Consider the following 24,311-nt stretch of genomic DNA (forward strand, 5'->3'; position numbering starts at 1 on the left):
ATATTTAAGGAACTATGGGGATTTTACGAGTACAATGCAAAAAAAAATGGTTGCCCTTACTATTTATTAAAGCATATCGATGCATATATTTAAATTATTTTTCATGACCAACAATTAGTTGGTCTAATAGGATGAGACATTAAGTACCTTAAGCAAGGTCACGAGTTCGAATCCTGATGTTTGCGAATGGAGCAAGCTGGGTTGAGAGGATCGTTTTTGCCTTTACAGTACTCAAACTGGATTAGTCGGTCAATAGATCGGATAACAGTGTGATTAATTCAAAAAAATATTTTTATGTGTCAGATAATAAAGCTATTTAAATATACTCCATATGATCAAACAGAAGAGAATCGTCTTTATAAAAGAGTTTTAAAAGAATTGAATTTCTTAATTTTGATTAATTCGATATAATAAAAATATTTGATGGAATTTTGATAGGTACAAAAATGGATTATACATTTTCTAATTAATCTTAATTACGATAATAATTCTTCAATAAACATTGACATGATGAACTTTCACGGCCAAAATCAATATTACAAGGTAAATTATTTGATTGGCCATTTTTTTATTTTTGTATATTTTTATTTATCAAAAATTAAAAATTATGTTTCAGTTATTTACTTTATTGGTTTATTGAATTTTGGTCGATTACATTATCGATTGTTACATTTTGATCATTGAGTCTATGGATAATGCTAAATTCTAACTCGGGAGGGGTAAAATGTAAGTTTTCTAAAGTATTAGGTCATACCATAAATGTTTATATTATGTATATATATAAATGTAAAAAAAAAAACTTTTTTCCAGGTTAGGGGCCATAGCCACTCCCATTTATCAAATAGATATGTTCCTAATTGAGCTGTTATAATAAGAATGTAAACGAAACGAGACAGATCACGAGTTACCTGAGATTGACTCGGATAAAACTTGGTCAATATTTGAATTGGATAGACTCGAGCTCGAACTTGACTCGAATTCTGAACGAGATGAAGTGATCTACTTAATACTTGCTCAAAAATTCATGAGATACTAAAAAAACGATATATTATAATTTTTATATTTATTAAATTAAAGTATTAATATTATTAATATTTATATATTATTTTAAAAAATACAATATAAGACTTTCATGTACTTAAGGTTCAGGTTTGAGTTTTTACTTTCGAGTGAAGCTTGAAAATTTTAAGCTTGCGAGCTTTCATGTCAAGTCGTGCTTCAATTTGTTATTTCGAGTTTAATTTAACACCACCAGTTTCCATTGACTATAGTCGTTGTCAACCGTCACTGACCATTATCGTCATCAGCCCAACAGTCATCGACAATTATAATCAACGGTGATTAGTAGTGACCGACAACAACAACGGTGAGAAAAGTCAATGACGAGATTTTTTGTGCAATTTAGGCACCACATTGATATTTTAACTAAAATTTAAGTGTCAAAAATGATATTTTATCTAAAGTTTAACGTCAAATTAATATTTTATCTAAAATTTAGGTATAAATGGTTTAATGATATAAACATAGAAATTGGTAACGTAAAGTAAACAAAATTTAATAAATTAATAACGTAAGTAACCAAAAAATAATATTTTTAAATCTAAAATAAATAAAAGCGTACCAATATGAAAGCAAAATCATTAATCCTATAGTTAATTCATATTATAATTGCACAAAAAGTACTAATTATAAGCTCTTATTTAAATTTTTATAATTATTAGTATTTAATTTATGAATTGAATAATTTAAGTTAAATATTATATACATTTATCGTTAGAAAGAAAGGCTAATACAAGTTTTCTCAAAATAAATAACTAAAATTGGAGATTAATTAGCGCAAAAGGAAGTGATAAAACTTTCCCAAATTGGTATTATTTGTTCATAATAACACAATTAACTTTCATAATATATATATATAAGAAAGCTGTTTTTCTTTGATTGATGATAACACGGTGTGGTTTACGAATTTGATGATTACTAAAAAACCCCTCTTTCTCCTCACAAAACCCATTCTCTTCTCTTTCTCTCACTCAATAGAATTCCGTTGATAAATAATCCGCCGGTATCCGCCGTCCACCACCCGCCCCGACCACCGGTAACCATCCCATCTCCTACTCCTTATAATCTTTCTGGGTTTTATTCTATTCCTCAGTTTTTGAAATTTTCGTAAATTCATCTGGAATTGTTTTCTTTTGATGAGTTTGGGCTCTATCCTATGTACGGATATATATATATATATATATATTGATGTAAATCGAATTTTATTTATAAAAAAAAACATCTGGAAATTCTGCAAAATACGTTTTTTTAGATGATCTCCGTGTTCTATGCTTGTGCATGATGCATGCATATATGTATGTATGATGGTGGGGAAGTGATAGACTTCTTTTAGGGAACGTTTAAAAGCAATAATGGAGAATTAAAGTTCTCTATCTTCTTTTTTTTATTCTTTTTAGAGCGACGATACTTATGGGTAGCTAAATTTGTGCAAGCAGTGAGTTTTAAATGGTTATCCATGGAGGATATAGTGAGTTTTGAGTACTTTGAGCTGTTGATTTATGGATTAAATGTGGTAAAAAATTTCTTTTTCATCATTCTGATTTATGTTACCTGGTAATTATGAGTTAGCCGTAGTTTGACTGCTATTATAGTGATTGGGAAAGACTTAAATTTATTTGACAATCTATTTACACTTTTTCGTCTGTGTCTAGTCTATTGCTGTTTACCTCCTATTTAGTTTTTCTGACTCAGACGCAGATGGTATTTGCTTATCTGGATATTTTCTTTTCTTCTAATTTTGTAAGTGATTCTTCTGTTCTGGAACTTTCTCAGGCTAAATTAAGAACTCGGGGGCAAGAATAAGGACGTATACCTGTTGTTTGAACTGAGGTATGTGTGTCATTGGCTTTGACAATAAAACACTCGGGGATGGATTTTAAAATCAGAGGTATTGGCTGGGTGGGGGGCATTTACCAGAAGTTCGAAACATTGTGTCATGAGATGGATAATATTGTGAATCAGGTATTAATTCTTTGATCTCATCTTCATCAGCCATGCTCTGTTATCAATTGACTGAAACAAGTTTTCGACAATTAATAGTCATTGATGCACCCAAGAATATATATGCTTTGGCATTGAAGTTCTTTCATGATCTGGTAAATGGCTTTCTCTGCAGGACACTATCAAATATGCTGAAAACCAGGCACATCGTGTGGGTAAAAGCATGAAGAGATTTTATTCTGATGTTGTACTTCCTTCAAAACATGAAGGTCAAGGAGTTGCTTTAAAAAGAAGCGCTACAATTGATACCCCTTTTGAATTGAAGGCTGCTATTCAGGATGATCACATAAGCACTGTTTGTAACCTATCACATGTTGAGCCTGTTGCAGTTGATACAATTGAAAAACAGCTTGATCATGCTTTTAATGAACTTTTCCCTCTGGCTCAATCAAGCTTTCCAACTTCTGCTGATACCCTCGATGGGGCAGAGTCGGGCATAATTTCCCAACAACTTTGTGATGCTATGAAAACTACAAGTTCTGTTGTAAGCATAGAAGAAAATCCCATCAGGGAAAAATCATCTGGGTTTAATGTACCAGATCTGATTTCTTTTGGAGTGGAAGAATCATTTGGAGACTCATTGACTAATAATAAGTTCATTGATTGTACCAAGAAAATTTCACCTGGGGCTGCGGGTGAGGTTTCTCTTGCAATGCTAGTTCATGATATGGAATCTCAATCCCCTAGAAAGGAGGCAGGAATTAGTGATAACATTGGAGTTGATGTGGTCAACAGGCAGCTCGCGTGTTCTTTTGGTGAGCTTTGCCATGTAGACCAACCAGGTAACCCTAATACTGTGGATTCCCATTTGGGTAAACAATCCATAACATCAGAAGAAGCTGCCGAGGCTTTGAATGATACAAAACTTGAAGTAAACCTAGAGGAATATCCCACAATGGAGAAGCCTTCAGTTTCCAAGGTATCGGGGTTAGTGACACCTTTTGCGAAGGAACCCCTTGGAGCTTCATTGTTGAGCAAGTTCAATGATAGTAATGATAAAGAAATGTATTTTGAAGCTGAGGTTTCTCCCGCTAATTCAATTCAGGATGTGAGAAAACCATCTGCATCTGATGTTTCGAAATCGATCTTTCCTTGCGAGGAAGGAATTGTTAATTGTGAAGATAAAAATCCATCCATGGTTCACACTGATTTTTCCTCTACAACTTCAGCTCATGGTAACCAAAATGCAAGAAAAATTAAGGATGAGCGTGTCTCAGATTCTTTAGGTGATGTTACTTCTTCCAAAATGGCTTCTTTAGTCATTGGTTGTGAGGAAGATATGGCAGAGGTTGGGGTCTGTTCTTCTAGTGGTTCGGCATTTAAGGAATTTTATTTGGCTGAGAACTCACTAGAAAGTTCACCCGCAAAAACATTTATTTATCATGACCCTGTTAATGTAGCTGGGTTAGTTTCTCACAATGTATATTCATCTTCCATGTTGGCTTCACTTCTATCCGATGAGAAGGAGTTGAAGGTGGAAGCATCCATTTCATCTAGAAATGACTTGTCCATGGCATCAGTTGGTTAGCCTCTTGTTCCTATGTAATGATATTTTATTTCTCGTGGAATTGATTTTCATCTTAGTTGTAATATAACAGGAAATGGTGCCTACAGAACTGTTAATAGCTCCAAGTCTCTGACTGGAATTTCGGGAAACAAAAATCTTCACTTTGGTGGTGAATCTCCTCAACTTCAGGATTCATCCTCTTCTAATATAGGTAAGCAAGCATAATGTAAAATGTTAGACCATCAGAAACCTGGCTTGCTTTAGATGTGTGTAGTCATTGATTTTTCTGCTAATACAAGCCACTATATGCATGAAAAATGAAATGATATTACCTTCAAAAGAAGGTTTATTTAAAAACTATGCTGGTAATATATTAAACGGTTAGGTCATTCAGCAATTTGATCAAAATGAGTTTCAAACTAGTCAGTGTCTTCATATCGGTACATATCTGTGTGTATATCTATAGTATGAAGGGGCCAGTCTTTGCTAATTATGAACGGATTTCTTTATGTTATGCATTTTTGGTGACCTGGTTTGCACCATAGCATAAGAAGGTTTTTTTTACGGTATATCTCATTGCACCAAAAGAAATGTTGATTGGAGAAACGTAACCATCTTCTAATTTTATGGAAACCATACACAGGACATGTAGATGATTCCAATGATGATATCAAGTTTTCTTCCATGGAGACCATTGATTTGTATGACAAGGTGAAGCTTGAGGACAGCTGTGTCATTCCTGATAGTAGTGCACTTTATGCGGTCTCGCGTAGATTAAATAAACACAAATCATACAGGGTCCGTCTCTCTCACTTTCTCTTATGCACACATGCATAAAGTCACGGACATTGGAGATCTTACTTTTCAACATGAGAAAATGTGATAGTATTCTCCAATTGAATGTTCAGTTATGTCAGTAAATTCTTGAGAAAATTTTATGTTCGCAATGCAAATAGAGTTGATACTATTAGTATCTACCTGCAAAAATCATTTAATATGTGAAATACCTAGAATTTAATAGTCATTTTTACTTTATTTATGTTGAGACATGCATAGGTACATAAATGACAATGAACCTTAGGCTACTTTTTGCATGATGCTTTAGATAAATGGGGACCGAATCAGGGTCTCTCATATGCCCGGCCTGATCTGATAGTATCTTCTTTTACTTTCTATATAGTCATTAGCTAAATTGCTGCATTCTCATTTTTCTTTCAATAGAAAAGAATACAGGATGCTTTAACTTCAAGAAAGAGGCGGGCGAAGGAGTACGAGCAGCTAGCAATTTGGTTTGGCGATGCGGACATGTGTTCAGTCCACGATCATTTTCAAACTCTACAGCCATCATCCTCGGAGCCCAAAAATACGCAGACAGAACTTGTATGTGATTCTGACTGGGAAATCCTTTAAGCACATAAAGACTTTTATTTTGATCATCTTCAACCGGATTCATTCTCAAGCTTTTCCCTCGTGCCATAAGAATGAGATACGCTGTGAATACTCATGTTCAAAGTTCCACCTTCAATGTATTTACAATAAACATGCAGGTAATCAATCTGTCCTGTAAATCAAATTGTCTATGATAAATGGCACAGCGTTTCAAATTTCAACAGTGTATATCTAGTTTTCTATGTTTTCTTCATACATATTTTATTGCACATGAGCCATTACTTCTTCATAATCAAGCTTGATTATCTGAAATACATGTTTGCATCATCATTTTGATGTTCATCTCCATTTTCTTTCACATGCAAATACAGTTGAGATCACAAAAAATTTTGATAACCTTGCAACAAATGTGCATACAAAATCTCATTCCATGTATCGGGCACTTGCCTCGGCTCTTTGCCCCTTTGTCAAGAGCTTGCCTCTCCGTTCTCCGGAAACCGTTGTATGATCATGTTTCCTATATTCTGATAACTGGGTAATGTTAAAGAATGTGACATTGATTTTAAGATCTTGTAGAACTTCATGCATTATCTCCATGATATCTGGGTTAGACCCTGTGCCCCAATATGAACCTTGAAGACGAACTTTCGCAGATGAGGATCTATGGCGGATTCTAACCAGGTTGCCCAAGTTTCCATTGCTATTCTGTAAGCAGTTGTGACATTATATACTTGAACATCCTCCATGGATCCGTAGCTGAAAGCAATGACCATGATTCCGATTTCGGAATTATGTTATTACAGTCTTGTATAAGATATTAACATGGTTGAAGTGAAATTCATATATATTCATATGTAAATCCTACGCGGTACCGAACACTTACGTATCATTGATCTGAGGCTTGTACATCCACCATACGTAGCTCTCAAACACCAATACATCCGGTAAGGGCTGTAAACGAGTGGAATCGAGCTCAAGTATTTCTGAGCTCGACTTAATTCGAAAACTCTAAAATCGAGTTCGATTTGGTTTGAAAAATTGTAATCCTAAAATTTTTAAGCTCGACTCGAACTTGAAATCATGAATTGCAGCTCAAAAAAACTAGCCAAAGCTCGAAATAAAAAAAATCTTGAAATTAATTTAATCTAAACCTTAAGCACATGAAAACCTTTTACTACATTTTTTTTAAATAAACACATAAATGTTAATATTATTAATAATTTAATTTTTTAAAATATATAATTTTAATATATAATTTTTTCGAATCAAGTATGAAGTAGCTCATTTTAGCTCGTTATGAACTCGAAACAAGTCGAGTATTTATTGAGCGTTGATCGAGTCGATCTTGAATAGCTCACGATTTATCTCGTCTCATTTATAAATTTATGTTCGTTCCTTCCCATCTCTAGTCATGTTTATATATGGATTTCAGGTTCACTAGACGTTTTAGTACAATATGATTTGTTGCATGATCTGAGATAGGTTCCATTATGAATCGAGTGCAATAGTACTCGATCGTTGTATTTAGGGGTTGTTTGGTTCAAAGATTGGGGATTCCCATCTCCCATGAGATGAGAATCCCACATTCTCATGTTTGGTTGGTCGGGAATCTCATTCCCGGTAATGTTTTATTACAAATAGTAGATTTTTTTGTGTATATTACCGGGAATGTCATTACCTCCCTTCCCTTAGGTATTGTAACATTACGGCGTTTTGGACTAAAATGCCCTTAAATTTTTATTTTTTTCAAAAAATATCCTTCTTCTATCATTGAATAATAAAAATTATACGAAGGTTAAATTACAAATTTATCCTTAAATTATTTTAGATTTATAAAAAAATATATAATTAAAATTTTATATAAAATTCAGGGGTTAAAAAAATTTTACCCTTTCATTAAACCTTTTTTTATATTTTTAATTTTGTAAAAAAATTATATAAATATAATGAATTTAATTTTTTAAAGAAAATATATAAATATTTTACAATTTGTAATATTATACAAATATATAATGACAATTTGGTTAAATATACATTCTAATAATCTTTTATTCCTTTAACCAAACACGGTAATCTTACATTCCTGCTAAACCAACCAAACACAAAATACAACATTCCCAGTAATCCTATTCCCTGGTAATCTTTTATTCCCACTGGTAATCTTACATTCCGTGAACCAAACGCACCCTTAGGGATCTAAATTACGGCTGTGATTATATTTTTTATTGTGTTATGTTTGTTGTAATTGCGGACCTAACAAATATTATTATGATCATTGTGGGTATCGCAATCATACAATAATAATTTTAGACATCAACAACAACAAAACCCAATTCCCATACGTAATGGGGTAAGGGGGAGGTAGGGTAGTAGGCTACCCCCAACGCCAGGTTGAGAGTAACTTCCGTGGAAGACCTTCGGCAGTCAGAATTGTTATTACGATAACAAATTGTTATTTAAATCATTACTCCTAAATTCAAATCAAATCATATTAACTATTTAATGCTAAATTGGATGTATAATTTTTAAAATATACATAAAAAAATCTAAAATATATGTTTAATTTCAAAATGTTTATATTTTAGTTTCATATGTTTACAGTTTTTATTAATTTAATTATTAATTTTTAAAAATAAAAAAAACGAACAAAATGCATTTTCAATAATCTATATTTATGGTTTTTTAAGTGTCAAAATGGTAAAATGTCGAGTACTAACAAATTATTTTATCTTTATTGTAGCTAAAAGGTTAGCAATTAATGCTAAAATTGGGTAGAAATCAATTAAAACCATTTAACTTCAAATATAAGAAAAACATTTTTATTTTGAAATTTTCAAAATTAACTCGTAAATACATAATAGATTTAACTATAAATTTCGTATCTAAATTAACTAACCATATTATTTTAAATTGATATTTAAAAACATATATTTTTAAATTATATTTTAAGTTTAATATTTTAATTTATTAATAAAAATATTTGAAAAAATATGCTTAAAACCAAAATAAGTATCTAAACTATACCAATTTTCTCAAATAGGTGCTCAATTATTTTTTGACTCGTCTGAGAGCCTAACGTTACAAACATTATCATTTTAGGTGCTTGGGCCGTCAATGACGTTAATTTTCTTCGTTAATTAACATATGTCACAATTTGGTAATTTTGAAATTTATTTTTAAAAAATATTTAAAAAATATTATAATTATAAAAAAAATCCTAATTTCTCATAAATTATAAAAAACTACAAAATCTCAAATCCAAACTTTAATTCGTCGTCATCGTCTTTTCCGACCATGACTACCGCTGTCGACATAGTCCATACTCTCCTCCTAGTCTTACGTTGTCATAGTTGCCATCGATTGGCCGTTGAAATAACATGGGATTACGATTATATCGATTCATCATCGATCGATCACTATTTCATAAGGGTTTTGTCGTCGGAGGGATGTGAGGCTGGGTGAAGCTTTGTTGACGGCAAAATGTGACGGCGGGTGTGGATTTAGGGGTTGAAATGAAGGCTTTTAAGGTTTTGAAGTTATTTCAAAATATTTATATTTTTTAAAAATATATATAATTTTATTTTTTTATTTTAAATAAATTTTTTAAAATTAACATATTATAACACGTGTAATTTAACGAAAAAATTAATATCATTGATGGTTCGATTACCTAATATGACACCGAATCAGTCAAAAAAATAATAATATTAGTCCTCTATTAAAAAAACATTATAGTTTGAATATTTATTTTAATGTTAAAATTAAAAAAATGTTAAATTCACAAATCAAATATGCCTACATAAACCTCAGATATTACCCACTCCTCGAAGCTATCAAACCAATACCAAAAGCCCTCTTTTTTATTTATTCTCGCCAGTCCGCAGCTTCAACCTCCTGCGAAAATGTTTCGATCAATTGCTAGATCGGCCGCCGGAAAGCACCTCCTCCGACGAGGATTTTCCACTGAATCCGTACCCGATCGGAAAGTTGCCGTCTTGGGCGCATCTGGAGGGATCGGGCAGCCATTGGCTCTTCTTATGAAGCTTAACCCTCTTGTTTCTCGACTTACTCTCTATGATATCGCTAACACTCCCGGTGTTGCCGCTGATGTCAGCCATATCAACACTAGATCTGAGGTCCATATATAAAAAATCTCATTTTTTTTTGTCGTGTAAAAATGTATGGTTTTTAGATTTAGTTTTCCTACTGTTTAGTTTACAAAGTTGTTTCAAGCTGTTTCTGATGTCGGTTCTGTTTTGGTTTTGGTGTTTTATTTTGGATTTTCCCCTTTTTTATTTTATTTATCTTATTATTATTGATTTCGCTTATTTTTAATTTGTTTAAAGAATGGATTTATTGCTTGTAAAATGTGACATTTTGTATGAATGTGTTTATAGTGAAATTATGATCTCAAACTTTGTAGATGGGATTTCAGCTTAATGGTCTAGTTCTTTGATTCATTTCAATTTGGCTTTGCTATATGGTTTCATCTTTTAAAGTGTCTATGTGAATGTATTTATGTGTCTAATATGATTTGACTGGTTTCTATTTTGAAATCAACCTTGTTTTTTCTTACCTAAATAATATGTATTTGCCTCTGATCTAGCTTTTTTACTTGATTCATTCCATAAAAAAGGATTGAAGAATTGAGATTTGTTGCATGTTGATGTCCATGCCCATCATTACTTGTATTTTTCTTAACATCTGGAAATTTATATGATTCTTCTATATTTGTATGAGCTTTGATACGGCTTAGTTTCATTTCATTTGTCTATACGTGTTCCAATGTTTTATATCTGTGTGGTTTACGGCTTACCTGATTATTTTTTTGAACTTTTAAGCATGTCTTTATGACAATCAGTTTATCCATTTTTCTATGGTTCATGCTCATGGGCCCATTTTTTATTTGATTTAATCAAAGTACTCTGTTTTCTACCTGGTTATTCTTTTGTCAGGGTTATGATCTTCATTCTGTTATGAAATGTATTTATTTTATAATCTTGTGTCTTAAACTCTTAATTTTGTAATCATTATTCCTATTCCTTATGTATTTACCCTTTTTTACCTTCAGGTTGTCGGATATGTTGGTGAAGAGCAATTGGGGCAAGCTTTGGAGGGATGTGATGTTGTCATCATTCCTGCTGGGGTGCCAAGAAAGCCTGGTATGACTCGTGATGATCTTTTCAACATTAATGCCGGAATTGTCAAGGGTCTATGCTCTGCAATCGCCAAGTATTGTCCCAATGTGAGTGTCTATCCTTTTTCTTTTAATTTGAAAATTCCATATATCAGGGATCCTTAATGCTTGTAAAAATATAATTTGTTTGGTCCTCTGTCTTGTATACGAGTATTAATGTCTATCGTGTCAAGGTATGAGGCAACCATACAAATGATCAGAGAACCTAACACTGCACTTTGTTGTCTGATTTAGTAAAGAGTTTAGAGTTCTGTTCGATCAACTAATCATCATTCTTTCCCCCTGATGCTTAAAATTTAACAGAGTTTTGGTAACTGAAAGCTACTAAGAATTTTTCTCTGTTGCGAGCTTCTATATGGATAGAATATTTTTTTTTATTCCCAACTTTAATGAACCAAATTTGTGGTCCAGGCACTTGTTAATATGATCAGCAACCCTGTCAATTCAACTGTTCCGATTGCAGCTGAGGTTTTCAAGAAGGCAGGGACATATGATGAGAGAAAGTTGTTTGGCGTAACCACCCTTGATGTGGTTAGGGCTAAGACTTTTTATGCTGGGAAGGCAAAAGTAAATGTTGCAGGTTTGTTTACTACTATTTTACCTCACCTCTCCTTCTCCCTTTATAATCCCTTTTTTTCTCCTGAAAAAAGGAAGCTTATCAAAGGGTTTCTGGGGCCCAGAAAAGTTTTTTTTAAGTAGATATATTTTCCTTTCATGCAAGGTATTATCATAGCATAAGTGCATATTGATTATAGGAGGAACTTGCTGATTGACTAAGTTTATTCTCTTGCTTGCAGATGTTAATGTCCCCGTTGTTGGTGGTCATGCTGGAATAACCATTCTCCCTCTATTTTCTCAAGTACATTCTCTCTCTATTTTAATGCATGCAGTGATTGACCCTTGCTCATTTTAGTTTTCTGTTGGTCTTTGCTAATTTTAGTTGCATCTTAAATTCATTTAGGCCACACCAAAAGCCAATTTGCCTGAAGATGATATCAAGGCTCTCACGAAGCGAACACAAGACGGAGGCACTGAAGTTGTGGAAGCAAAGGCCGGAAAGGGTTCGGCAACACTATCAATGGCGTAAGTATTAGTTATCACATATTCACTTGAAGGTTTCGATTTCCTTGCATTTGTTTTGTATGGCCTTGAAATGGAGCCATATCATTTTGGTTTACGACATTCTAGCCCGACAAAGTTGTGTTGTTTCTTTGGGCAGCTATGCTGGAGCCCTTTTTGCTGATGCTTGCCTTAAGGGACTGAATGGCGTTCCTGATGTGGTGGAGTGTTCATTTGTGCAGTCAACTGTCACTGAACTCCCCTACTTTGCGTCCAAGGTGATAATCCCTGTTATACATCGTTGAATTGTCCAAAAGTCCCTCAACATCTCTTTGATATTTTACCATTCCCTATTTGCTTTTCAATTTTGCATCAATACCGAAGGTGAGCTGCATTGAATTTATTATCTCTGCTGTAACCTGCACCCACCCATGTATAGTTGATACCATATCACACTTATATCATCCCATTCCCCCAATTTGTTTACATTTAAGTCTTGATTGCTTTGGATTAAACTGGAATGTAGGGATTTCTTTCTCGTCTCTGATCACTTGAGCACAATTTCTGACTTGCAGGTAAGGCTCGGAAAGAATGGAGTGGAGGAAGTTTTGGGGTTAGGCCCTCTCTCAGACTACGAGAAAGAAGGCTTGGAGAGCCTCAAACCAGAACTGAAAGCATCTATTGAGAAGGGCATCAAGTTTGCCAACCAGAGTTAGTTCTCAACTATTTATGATTTCTTCCATAAGACCAATCGTAAATTCTTAAGTTTTAGTGCAACTGATGTATTTCATGCTGCAAACAGCATCGGCTTTACTTGTTCTTAGTAGGATAGGCCTTACATAAGCATTTCAAGTAATAATTCCCAGTGATATGTTGTGAAGGGGGATTTGATTAGAACTTCTCATTCCAGTTTAGTTGGGGATGTTCCATTCATTCGAGCATTAAAATGTGAATGTGTGAAATCACATTCGGTCAGCCAGGAACCTGTTTTAGTAAATGTTTTAATAAGAGAAGTTGATGTTTTATCACAAAAACATTACACATTTCCCTTTCAACAATTTCTTCTATACGATTGAGGTCTGCAATGAAGGGATACCATTAAGAGATAAGCAGTTAACAGGTATAGAACGTGTCATGACCTACAGAAAAACCTTGCCATAACAATTTCGAAAAACTGAATACCAGGCCCGCATGATGCAACTGAAAGAACCAGCTTTTCAAAAAGTTGAGTCGCATGCCGTTCATCTCCTTCAGATTGGTCTGTTACACAGTTCGATCAGGTCCTCCAGAAATGCTAAGCAGAATCATTGATTGCTACTTGTAATGATACTGAATCAGCCTCGTGTTTGATGTTCACCTATGCATTACAGAGCAAAACTTAAGCAGGGATCAACCTATACGTTCCCTGGTTACAATATGTTTTATCACGAGATTTAACTCAAATTAGCACCATGAAAAGATGGGATAAAGTGACTTTTAGTCCTTGAACTTGGATTTTTGTCATTTTGATGATATAAGATTGTGCTACATGTCACAATATCAACATGCCACATCATAGGACTAAAAAGGAGAAAAGTTGCCAAGTTCTGGGACCAATGTGGATCAAAAGAAGTTCAGGGACCGAGTTGAAAAAAAGTTGGCAAATTTAGAGACTAAAAGTTGCTTTATCACCTTAAAAAAATTGCAAAACTATTTTGAAAATAAGGATTGAAAAAGTTCATTACCCAAGATAACATGTCCTACCTTAGTTAAGTCCATTAAAAGACAGGGTCACCTTACCCTGATGAACTATCACTGTCAGAGTCTGCATAAAGTATTGGGTTGAGTACCAAAAAAGAAAGTATTAGCGTGAAAAAACTGAAATATAACTCATTCGAGCAAAACAAAAGGAAAAACTTTAAAGTTTACCAGTTGATGACGATCCAGAGCCGCTGCTAGAACTGCTTGATCCATTCTCGTTATTTTGTAGTTTTTCTCTATGAACAGGAGACGTTGGAGCAATCTTCTCTTCTGCTTCACAATACAACCGGTTATGATAATAAGTGTATGAAAATTCCATCTTCTTCAGAACGAAACAAGTGAAGAATAGACCAAAAATGATAAAAGTTCTTGTCGGTCCATGGTGATTACCTGTTTCAGCTACTTTTGGTACCTCTTCAGCAAGTGGTTCCAGATTCTGCACAAAGAATAACAACAAAATGTTGCAGTGAACAGAAATTCTATACAGCAAAAACAGTTATGATGCTCAAGAATCACTTGTTCATAATCTTACAGTCTCGTGAACATTGTGACCATCTCCAGAATTTGCTTGAAGAGGAACTTTAACTTTTCTCTTGCTTTTGCCCAAACCCTTCTTATAGTTGGTCACAAATCTATCAAGTTCCCAAAGTGTTTCTGGATCAAAACTGTCAATATCCACCTCAATCTCATCATCTTGCTGGAAAAGTGCAGGGTTCCTCTTCTTGATAATCTGGACAATGCTATCAAGTTCCTCTGAAGGTAAGTTTTGAAGGTTTACACTGAGTCTCTGCTTCTCCTCATACGTCATATCCCTCTTATCAGGTTCCTTTGCCTTGGGTTTCTTTGGTACTGCAATCTTACCAGTAGGAGTCAAGTCCACAGCTCTTGATTTCGGATCATCGGGCATTGTCATGGATTCTGGTCTCCCCGAAGTCCTAACCTCTAATGATAGCGATGAAGGAGCAAGAGTTTGAATCGGAACTGAAGCCTGTGGCGGAACCGGAGCAGGAAGTTTCCTTGAAGTGGGATTTGGCGAACTGTAATCATGAATCCTTTCACACCTTCTTTTAAGATTATACTCCAATTCTATAGCTGCCCAGTTTTCTTCAAATATCTGAGATAAGTTTTCTGCCATAATATGTACATCCTGTCCTTTTGGGTTATAAAGCATTGCATTACTGAAAGTTAGTCTAACATCCTTCGCAAACGCCCTAGGTGACTTGTACCAAGTTTTGTTCAACCTAGTCTTCACTGTACCCAAATCCATAGGACATTTAACAATTGTATAATAATCATGCAGCCCAAGTCCCTTCACATCCACGGGCTTATTAAACACCCAACCAAACTTATGCTTCATTAACTTCCCTAACAAATTACTACATCTCTTAAACAACTGACTGGAAAACTTATCCGGTGTAATCCCACCTCTCATTTGACCCCCATTACTCTTCCCACCACTCGGCTTCATCTTCTTATTACTCTCTATAGGCTTCAACTTCTCCTTCCTTAGAGCAAACTTTGAATTATTATAATACTGATTTGCCTTCGGGTTTCTCTTCTCGTTCTTCACACCCATTCTCCCACCACCATCATCGTTGTTACTATGATCAGGCTCTGCCATCGACACGGATAATCCATGGAAAGACCTCGAACTAGGCAATCCTACGGAACCAACATCCGAATTCGCTCTAACTAAACTTCCGCAGCCTCTATCAACATTCTCATTCCCTGAAACCCGTGAATATGCATATACCCCATTAAACCTACTTTCTTCTGCCTCAAATTTCTTAACTAGATCCCTAACTTCCTCAAGTTCAGTAGCTAACTTCCTTTTCAAAACTCTAACTTCATTCTTCGATAAAACATTCAAGTCAATCTTAACAAGGTTATCATATTTTACGTACCCAGATGTTGCAATCCCATTGGTAGCATTCTTCGCGCTTTGCCGCGACCGTTTACGACTAGACGAATCATCCGACGCCACGGCATCGGAAGGTTGGAGTGGCAGCTGATGCTGGGAGTTGTTATCGTCAGCTGAAGTGGTGGTGGTGGCTAGAGGTTGCTGAGAAGTGGGATTCTGGGGTTCGCTGTGGATTTTCCTGGCATAAAACTTATCGTTCTTCGACTCTTCACCTTCAATTGTCCCCGTAGCCATTCATACAAGTAACAAGTTCAAATTTTTATAAATAAAAAAGGGGGGAACCCCAAATTAAGAAATACCCAGATGGGTTAGAGGGTTAGAAAGGGTTTCTTCAGGGGTTTATGCTGAATTGTACGGGAAGATTCAAGTTCATAAGAGATAAAAAGGGGTAATTTGATAATTAGGGTTTTGGGTTGAAAAGAGGGGTAATGGAGGTTTTGGATCCGTACGATTTATTTCTTTAGTATTTTCTTTGTTTGTTTTCAGAACGGAGAAGACTCGGGAGACTGGGGCTGAGAGGTGAATACACGCGCTTACGGGAGCGAGTGAGGGAAAGGGGAAAGAATGTTTAGGGTATAGCCACGTTGGATGGTACCTTAATCCAATTCGAGCCATAATAATAGGGTAAAAGTAAAAATGATGTTTTTGTGATTACATCTTTTAAAATTTATAAAATAATTATTAAATGGTTCAAATAATGAATATTTTGATGATATAAATTCGATCATTTTCAAAAATTAATTTATAATAATTTAATAGAATTTAACGATTATTTTATAATATTTTAATCAGCATTAAAGATATCATATATTTTTATATTATACATATACGCATATTAAATATGATTTTATTATCATATAGTCATATCATTAATACTTATATAAAGTATTTCTATTAGATTAGTTAATGCTTACAAATTTTGCATCTAAATATAGTTAGGAAATTTCAAGGGATGGACGCAAGATTTACGAACTTATAAAATTCTATATTACGAATTTATAAAATTTTAGTGAGAGATGAAAATAAATAATCAATATAAATATGAAAAATAATTAAATTATATGAAAATTTATATTTTTTAGAGGAAAAAAGTATCCTCAATCCCTTAGTTCATTCTGAGAAACATTATCAATTATTCACATCAATTCACATATATCTAGAGAAAAACTTAAAATCACTTATTTTTTTTCAGTGCTAATCACTGTGATCAATATTCCTTATTTTTCCTTTAATTTTTTATATTAAGTTTTGATTTATAAATTTTCATTATAATTCTAAATACTTTTATTTTTAATAAAACTAATTACTCCTATGAAAAGAAAAATTCTAAACATTTAATTAATTTTATAATACAGCACCGGCTTCATACGTATCCTTTACTCCACCTGCATGCATTGAACTTAGTGTTGCAGGCGTGCCCAAAATCTCAAGGAAAGGAACAGCCATGTGCATCCCATAAAAACTTGCGGAAGTTTTCATGGAGATCCGCCATTAATGGTACCTTGCATTAACATCATCGACAATTCCACAATATTCAAACTGATTAAATCACCATCCTTTTCGAAAAAGGCAACCAGCCCGTCTTCTTCTGCAGGTTGTTGCTCCATCAGATTTTCCACCGTTTTAACCATAACCGTCGTCTTTACTTCAGTTTATCTCTTCATTTCACCGATCAACCATGGCTCTGAGCCATGCTCTTGGACAAGAATAGAAACCAGATTCAATGGTGATCTTAGGGATTCTAAGTTCCCACGGAACCGTCTTTGTTTTGGGAACAATTTCGAGAAGCTTAAGCTTGCAGTATTCTCCAAAACAGGGCCAATTGGTGCTGCCCCTGGTGGAATGGAACGTCATGCTGCAACGTTATACCGTGCTTTATCCGCTTAAGGCCATGAAATCCATGTTTTTACCATGCCGTCCGATCGAAAGCCTCACCTCGACATCCATGAAGGCAATCTCCATGTATATTTCGCTGCCAATTATCATGGTTCGGTCAATTGTTCTTTAGCATTTGAGATATTCAACACCATAAACGCTAATGGACCGTTCGATTATGTGCATACTGAGAGCGTTTCGTTGCCTCATTGGCGTGCGAAAATGGTGCCTAATGTTGCAGTAACTTGGCATGGAATCTGGTATGAAATTATGTACTCAAAGTTATTTGAAGAGCTTGTTTTTAACTCACAAGAGACGACGCCAAGACCAGTAGGTGAGCTTCATGAAGCAATGCCGAGACTAGTCGATGAAATCCGATTTTTCCCTAGCTATACACAACATATATGTATAAGCAAAAAGTGCTGGTCAGGTACTGGTTATTGGTTAACATCTATCAGCTCCCTCAAAGGAATGTCCATGTGATATTAAACGGTGTTGATCAGACCAAATTTGTTCTCGATCCGGCATCCGGTGCAAAGTTCCGGAGAAAGCATGGTATCCCCGCCAACATAAGCGTCGTACTGGGGGTTGCCGGACGATTAGTTAGAGACAAAGGGCATCCACTTCTATATGAAGCTTTCTCAAAGATCAGCAAAACACACACCGGTGTTTATCTGCTTGTTGCAGGATCAGGTCCATGGGGGAAAAGGTATGCAGATTTAGTCTCAAATGTGAAAGTATTAGGTGCACTGGAGCCTTCGGAGCTTTCCAACTTCTACAACGCAATCGACGTGTTTGTGAACCCGACGTCGATGCCTCAAGGCCTCGATCTTACTTTGATGGAAGCAATGCATTGTGGGAAACCAATTTTGACACCAAATTATCCTAGCATAGTTGGGACGGTAGTTGTCAACCAAACTTTTGGATACACGTTTTCACCCAATGTAGAGTCCTTTGTTGATGCATTGGAATCAGCAATAAAAGATGGGCCAAAAAGTGTTGAAAAACAAAGGGATTGCTTGAAGAAAACATGCATTATCGATGTTTACTGCAAGTAAAATGGCGGATGCTTATGAAAGGTTCTTTCTCTGCATGAAGAATCCCAGATTCTGTCAGTACACTCTTCCTACAGATTGTGAAAGAAACATTCATTTTCTTAACCCTTTTTTTTTTGTTATTTTTTCCTGTCAAATTACTGTTGGTTTATGATGATTTGATATACTATTGATTATGTATTTTTTTGAGATTATTTTACTTCAATACTGTATTCTCAGGTAAATTATTTCAGAAATAAAATGTGTTTTTCACAGTTAAATTTTACATTAGCTGGTGCATTCACCAATAAAGCATTGTTGTGAGACAACCTGAATTCTTTACAATCATATGCAGATCAATTACAGACACTTTTTACAGATAGTAGACAAAGAATTTGAGGCCATAGTACTCTTTTAACAAGGAGAAAAGAAGTGATCAATGAACTTGCCAAGCTTGATCAAGCAACATAAAGTTAGTCATCTTATAAGACATTCATATCAGTTCATCGATTACCGATGTATAGTTTATCGTAAACCGCTTATCTTCCATCCAAAACAGAGCTAATTTTCCGCTTTTCCCGAGCCATCTCCATCACACTAGTTCATTTCCAATTCTTATTTGCAATCCGAAGTTGGTGTTCTTTCCCTTCAGAAAACAGCCAAGAAACGCAGTTGGTGCAGGTGATATATAATGATTTCTGCATTGAATTTCAAAAGGTTTAAGTTAGGGATAGAGCAAGATTTGTCAGAAAGGTATTGGATAGAATTCAGATTCGACAAGTTGATGAGGATAGAATCATACATCAGCATATCTCATCCACATTGAAACGAGATTATTGACTAAGACAGCATATAGATGTTATTACATGCATACATTTTACATACACATAGTCAAAGTTTACTCAACTACACCCACATTTAGTGGCTGAGATTTCATCAATAATGATCAAATATTGATATGCTCAGATGACAAGTTGATCATCAGTCCTAAGATTAACATGACATGTTGGTTCTTACAGTTACCTACGGCTCTACCTATGCTTCATATAGACAACTCTGTTATCACTTACGATGCACAAAAGGCGCTATAAGTACTCAAAATTGGTATTCCCGGCGGATTATTCTCCCAATCCCGAAGCATCCGTAGTAAGATTTACCTGAGAAGCACACATATTAGCCTATGGAATATAGTTGACAAATGCTGAAGTTGCAGTGCCTGAATTACACACTGTCTTTACCACTTGTGTCACAAAAATAGCAGACAAATATGGATCATTGCACAAAGGCTTCATGGATGTCTCTGTTCATGAGTCTTTCGTACATCCGGTAGTGGATTCGAAAGGAATAGAATATGATTGACGATGCTATAGATGTTATCCTAACTCTCTTGACAATTAGGAATTGAAGATAAGAAATAGTACGTAAAGTAGAAGTCTGTATAAATCAGTGCAAAATCAAGGGCCTTATCGCATATTGGATTATCTAATTTGAAAAGGGGATCCATTCCAACTATGGCTACCATATCCATGACACCATCGTCCACTTCTATTGTTCATAACTTTGTACTCCATTTCTGATTGGAAGACATTGTCATAGTACAAGACATGTGGGTTTTTAAAGGTGAGTATGAATAAGAGAAAAGGGTATGATTATGCAAGAATATTCAAGGTAGAAAATGATGAAACAAGAGGAAAAAGGGTAAGAAAAAGTGTCAAAACCTGGAGAATTGGAAAAGAAAAGATGGAAGATTCAAGAGGGAGTCTTTGTTTGAATAAGATTTTGGAAATACCAAATTGACTAAATGTAAATCGACTTGTTGAAAAGTAAATGAAATCATATTTTTGCCTTCAAAATCTCTTAGTGCTGAAAATTTTGCAGAGGCTTGAAAGATTCTTTGCTCAACCGTTGGGTGGATTTGATAGGCATTTGGGAATTACAACGATACGTCCAAATTTTCATCATCAAGTTTGGAGACTCTTAAAATTAAGGGTTAAATATAAAAATAAGTGCTCATACTAAAGTTACAAACGCTATCACTATAGTTGTCTGGTCTATCAACGATGTTAATTTTTAATGTTAAGTAACACATGTCATAATTTGATATTTAAAAAAAAGTATTTAAAATTATATATTTTTATAAAATACATAAAATTTTTGAATTAACCTCAAAACTTTAAAAATCTTCATTTCAACTCCTAAACCCACACTGATCGTTGCCCTTTGCCTGTTGACGAAGCTCCACCCGACCTCACCTTCCCCGGTGACTAAAATCCCTATGAAATCATGACCGATCAACGACGTTTTATACCCTGCAAACCTAGTATGAAAATTGTGATCCCACGTAATTTCGAAGGTCAATCGGAGGCAACTACGACAACATATGACTAGGAGGATGGTATGAACTATATCAGCGACAGTTGTGGTGGCTGGCAGGTTAAGGTTAGGATTTGAGGATTTTAGGGATTTTGGGTTTTTATATAATTTAAGAGAAATTAGTGTTTTTTATAAATATAATAATTTTTTTTAATTTTTTTAAAACTAAATTTCAAAATCACCATATTATGACACGTGTCACTTACTGGAAGAAATTAATTTTGTCGACGGTCTGGACACCTAAAACTATAACGTTTGTAATGTTAGGCACCGAGATGAGTCCAAAAATATCATAGGCACCTGTTTGTGAAAATCGGTATAGTTTGGACACTTATTTTACATTTAAGCCTAAATTAATATCGATGGCGATGAAATCTAGATTTGATTGATTTCAATCCTAAAATTTTTTCAAAAAAAAAATTAATCGAGTTGAATTTAACATGAAATATCTTCAATATGACTTAACATATCCATTTATATATATATATATATATATATATATCAATTAAATCCTTATTTTAGTGGATAAGAACGAGAATTATAGTTTTATTTCAAACTTACAACATATTTTAACTTTTATTACTAAGGTGGTGTTTGTTTTCACTATGCAAGCTCTTCAAACCACTTATGTCTGCGTTGCGCAGACCACGCGCAGACATTAGGCTTCGCATACTGTTTTTTTAGAAGACAGAAGCCCTTCAAACGTCTGCGCGAGCTCTTCTTGATGCAGACTTGATTTTATGTCTTAAAAGGTCTTCAAATATCTTCAATAACAATTATAAAATATAGTTATTTATTAAAATAATTTTAAATAATTTAATAAAATAATTTATTTTAAAATAATTTATTATAAAATAATTTATTATAAAATATGGATTGATTTATTTTAAATAATTTATTAGTATGGATTGATTTATTTTAAAATATGGAGTGATTTATTATTGTAGTTGTATGGATTGATTTATTTTAAATAATTTATTAGTATGGATTGATTTATTTTAAAATATGGATTGATTTATTTTAAATAATTTATTAGTATGGATTGATTTATTTTAAAATATGAATGATTTATTATTGTAGTTGTATGGATTGATTTATTTTAAATAATTTATTAGTATGGATTGATTTATTTTAAAATATGGATTGATTTATTTTAAATAATTTATTAGTATGGATTGATTTATTTTAAATAATTTATTAGCATGGATTGATTTATTTTAAAATATGGATTGATTTATTTTAAATAATTTATTAGTATGGTTTGATTTATTTTAAAATATGGATTGATTTATTTTAAATAATTTATTAGTATGGATTGATTTATTTTAAAATGTGAATTGATTTATTATTGTAGTTGTATGAATTGATTTATTTTAAATAATTTATTAGTATGGATTGATTTATTTTAAAATAAGGATTGATTTATTTTAAATAATTTATTAGCATGGATTGATTTATTTTAAAATATGGATTGATTTATTTTAAATAATTTATTAGTATGGATTGATTTATTTTAAATAATTTATTAGTATGGATTGATTTATTTTAAAATATGGATTGATTTATTATTTTAGTTGTATGGATTGATTTATTTTAAATAATTTATTAGTATAGATTGATTTATTTTAAAATATGGATTGATTTATTTTAAATAATTTATTAGTATGTATTGTTTTATTTTAAAATATGGATTGATTTAATTTAAATAATTTATTAGTGTGGATTGATTTATTTTAAAATATGGATTGATTTATTTTAAATAATTTATTAGTATGGATTGATTTATTTTAAAATATGGATTGATTTATTTAAATAATTTATTAGTATGGATTGATTTATTTTAAAATATGGATTGATTTATTTTAAATAATTATTAGTATGGATTGATTTATTTTAAAATATGGATTGATTTATTTTAAATAATTTATTAGTATGGATTGATTTATTTTAAAATATGGATTGATTTATTTTAAATAATTTATTAGTATGGATTGATTTATTTTAAATAATTTATTAGTATGGATTGATTTATTTTAAAATATGGATTGATTTATTTTAAATAATTTATTAGTATGGATTGATTTATTTTAAAATATGGATTGATTTATTTTAAATAATTTATTAGTATGGATTGATTTATTTTAAATTATGGATTGATTTATTTTAAATAATTTATTAGTATGGATTGATTTATTTTAAATAATTTATTAGTATGGATTGATTTATTTTAAAATATGGATTGATTTATTATTTTAGTTGTATGGATTGATTTATTTTAAATAATTTATTAGTATGGATTGATTTATTTTAAAATGGATTGATTTATTTTAAATAATTATTAGTATGTATTGATTATTTTAAATATGGATTGATTTATTTTAAATAATTTATTAGTATGGATTGATTTATTTTAAAATATGGATTGATTTATTTTAAATAATTATTAGTATGGATTGATTTATTTTAAAATATGGATTGATTTATTTTAATAATTTATTAGTATGAATTGATTTATTTTAAAATATGGATTGATTTATTTTAAATAATTTATTAGTAGGATTGATTTATTTTAAATATGGATTGATTTATTTTAAATAATTTATTAGTATGGATTGATTTTTTTAAAATTATTAGTATAAATTGATTTATTTTAAAATGTGAATTGATTATTATTGTAGTTGTATGAATTGATTTATTTAAATAATTTATTAGTGGATTGATTTATTTTAAAATATGGATTGATTTTTTATTTTAAATAATTTTTAGTAGGATTGATTATTTTAAAATATGGATTGATTTATTTTAAATAATTTATTAGTATGGGATTGATTTATTTTAAATAATTTATTAGTATGGATTGATTTATTTTAAAATAGATTGATTTATTATTTTAGTTGTATGGATTGATTTTTTAAATAATTTATAGTATAGATTGATTTATTTAAAATATGGATTGATTTATTTTAAATAATTTATTAGTATGTATGATTTATTTTAAAATATGGATTGATTTATTTTAAATAATTATTAGTATGGATTGATTTATTTTAAAATATGGATGATTTTTTAAATAATTATTAGTATGGATTGATTATTTAAATAATTTATTAGTATGGATTGATTTATTTTAAAATATGGATTGATTTATTTTAAATA

The 24,311-nt window shown here is 32.4% G+C and overlaps 3 protein-coding genes and 1 pseudogene across 4 annotated transcripts; 3 read left to right on the forward strand and 1 right to left on the reverse strand.

Moving 5' to 3' along the window:
• Window positions 1–1,954: 1,954 nt before the first annotated feature.
• LOC120205238 lies at window positions 1,955–6,213 on the forward strand. The gene is made up of 9 exons (XM_039205151.1): window positions 1,955–2,095; window positions 2,833–3,021; window positions 3,176–3,955; window positions 4,196–4,354; window positions 4,451–4,583; window positions 4,659–4,778; window positions 5,211–5,365; window positions 5,789–5,981; window positions 6,051–6,213. Exons 2-8 carry the CDS (start codon window positions 2,929–2,931, stop codon window positions 5,975–5,977), a joined length of 1,629 nt encoding a protein of 542 aa, XP_039061082.1. The 5' UTR covers window positions 1,955–2,095; window positions 2,833–2,928; the 3' UTR covers window positions 5,978–5,981; window positions 6,051–6,213.
• Window positions 6,214–9,796: 3,583 nt separating this feature from the next.
• LOC120205239 (malate dehydrogenase, mitochondrial) lies at window positions 9,797–20,941 on the forward strand. 2 transcript variants are annotated; one of them, XM_039205153.1, is made up of 8 exons: window positions 9,797–10,092; window positions 11,028–11,201; window positions 11,565–11,733; window positions 11,951–12,012; window positions 12,115–12,236; window positions 12,373–12,490; window positions 12,788–12,935; window positions 20,919–20,941. In XM_039205153.1, the coding sequence occupies exons 1-7, from the start codon at window positions 9,859–9,861 to the stop codon at window positions 12,926–12,928; spliced, it is 1,020 nt and encodes a 339-aa protein (XP_039061084.1). In that variant the 5' UTR covers window positions 9,797–9,858; the 3' UTR covers window positions 12,929–12,935; window positions 20,919–20,941. The 2 variants fall into 2 exon arrangements, with proteins under 2 accessions (XP_039061084.1, XP_039061083.1); XM_039205152.1 differs by lacking the exon at window positions 20,919–20,941 and having other exon boundaries at window positions 12,788–13,151.
• On the reverse strand, window positions 13,283–16,313 carry LOC120205237 (transcription factor GTE4-like). Its single transcript, XM_039205150.1, has 5 exons — window positions 14,485–16,313; window positions 14,343–14,388; window positions 14,121–14,222; window positions 13,956–14,016; window positions 13,283–13,569 (listed from the first exon to the last, which is right to left on the reverse strand). Exons 1-4 carry the CDS (start codon window positions 16,105–16,107, stop codon window positions 13,988–13,990), a joined length of 1,800 nt encoding a protein of 599 aa, XP_039061081.1. The 5' UTR covers window positions 16,108–16,313; the 3' UTR covers window positions 13,283–13,569; window positions 13,956–13,987.
• Window positions 17,368–18,957, forward strand: LOC120205322 (annotated as a pseudogene).
• Window positions 20,942–24,311: the final 3,370 nt, after the last annotated feature.

Source organism: Hibiscus syriacus, unplaced genomic scaffold (assembly GCF_006381635.1).
Source record: "Hibiscus syriacus cultivar Baekdansim isolate YM2019G1 unplaced genomic scaffold, ASM638163v2 tig00012370_pilon, whole genome shotgun sequence".
NCBI lineage: Eukaryota > Viridiplantae > Streptophyta > Magnoliopsida > Malvales > Malvaceae > Hibiscus > Hibiscus syriacus.

Excerpts from the sequence above, each read along its gene's own strand:
- LOC120205238 (XM_039205151.1), top strand. The coding sequence starts at position 2,929 with ATGGATTTTAAAATCAGAGGTATTGGCTGGGTGGGGGGCATTTACCAG. Across the intron at positions 3,022-3,175 it reads TGGATAATATTGTGAATCAG|GACACTATCAAATATGCTGA; the intron begins GTATTAATTCTT and ends CTTTCTCTGCAG. Across the intron at positions 4,355-4,450 it reads AAGATATGGCAGAGGTTGGG|GTTAATGTAGCTGGGTTAGT; the intron begins GTCTGTTCTTCT and ends TATCATGACCCT.
- LOC120205239 (XM_039205153.1), top strand. The coding sequence starts at position 9,859 with ATGTTTCGATCAATTGCTAGATCGGCCGCCGGAAAGCACCTCCTCCGA. Across the intron at positions 11,202-11,564 it reads TCGCCAAGTATTGTCCCAAT|GCACTTGTTAATATGATCAG; the intron begins GTGAGTGTCTAT and ends TTTGTGGTCCAG. Across the intron at positions 12,013-12,114 it reads TTCTCCCTCTATTTTCTCAA|GCCACACCAAAAGCCAATTT; the intron begins GTACATTCTCTC and ends AAATTCATTTAG.
- LOC120205237 (XM_039205150.1), bottom strand. The coding sequence starts at position 16,107 with ATGGCTACGGGGACAATTGAAGGTGAAGAGTCGAAGAACGATAAGTTT. Across the intron at positions 14,389-14,484 it reads GTCACAATGTTCACGAGACT|AATCTGGAACCACTTGCTGA; the intron begins GTAAGATTATGA and ends TTCTTTGTGCAG. Across the intron at positions 14,017-14,120 it reads CTCTGGATCGTCATCAACTG|ACTCTGACAGTGATAGTTCA; the intron begins GTAAACTTTAAA and ends TACTTTATGCAG.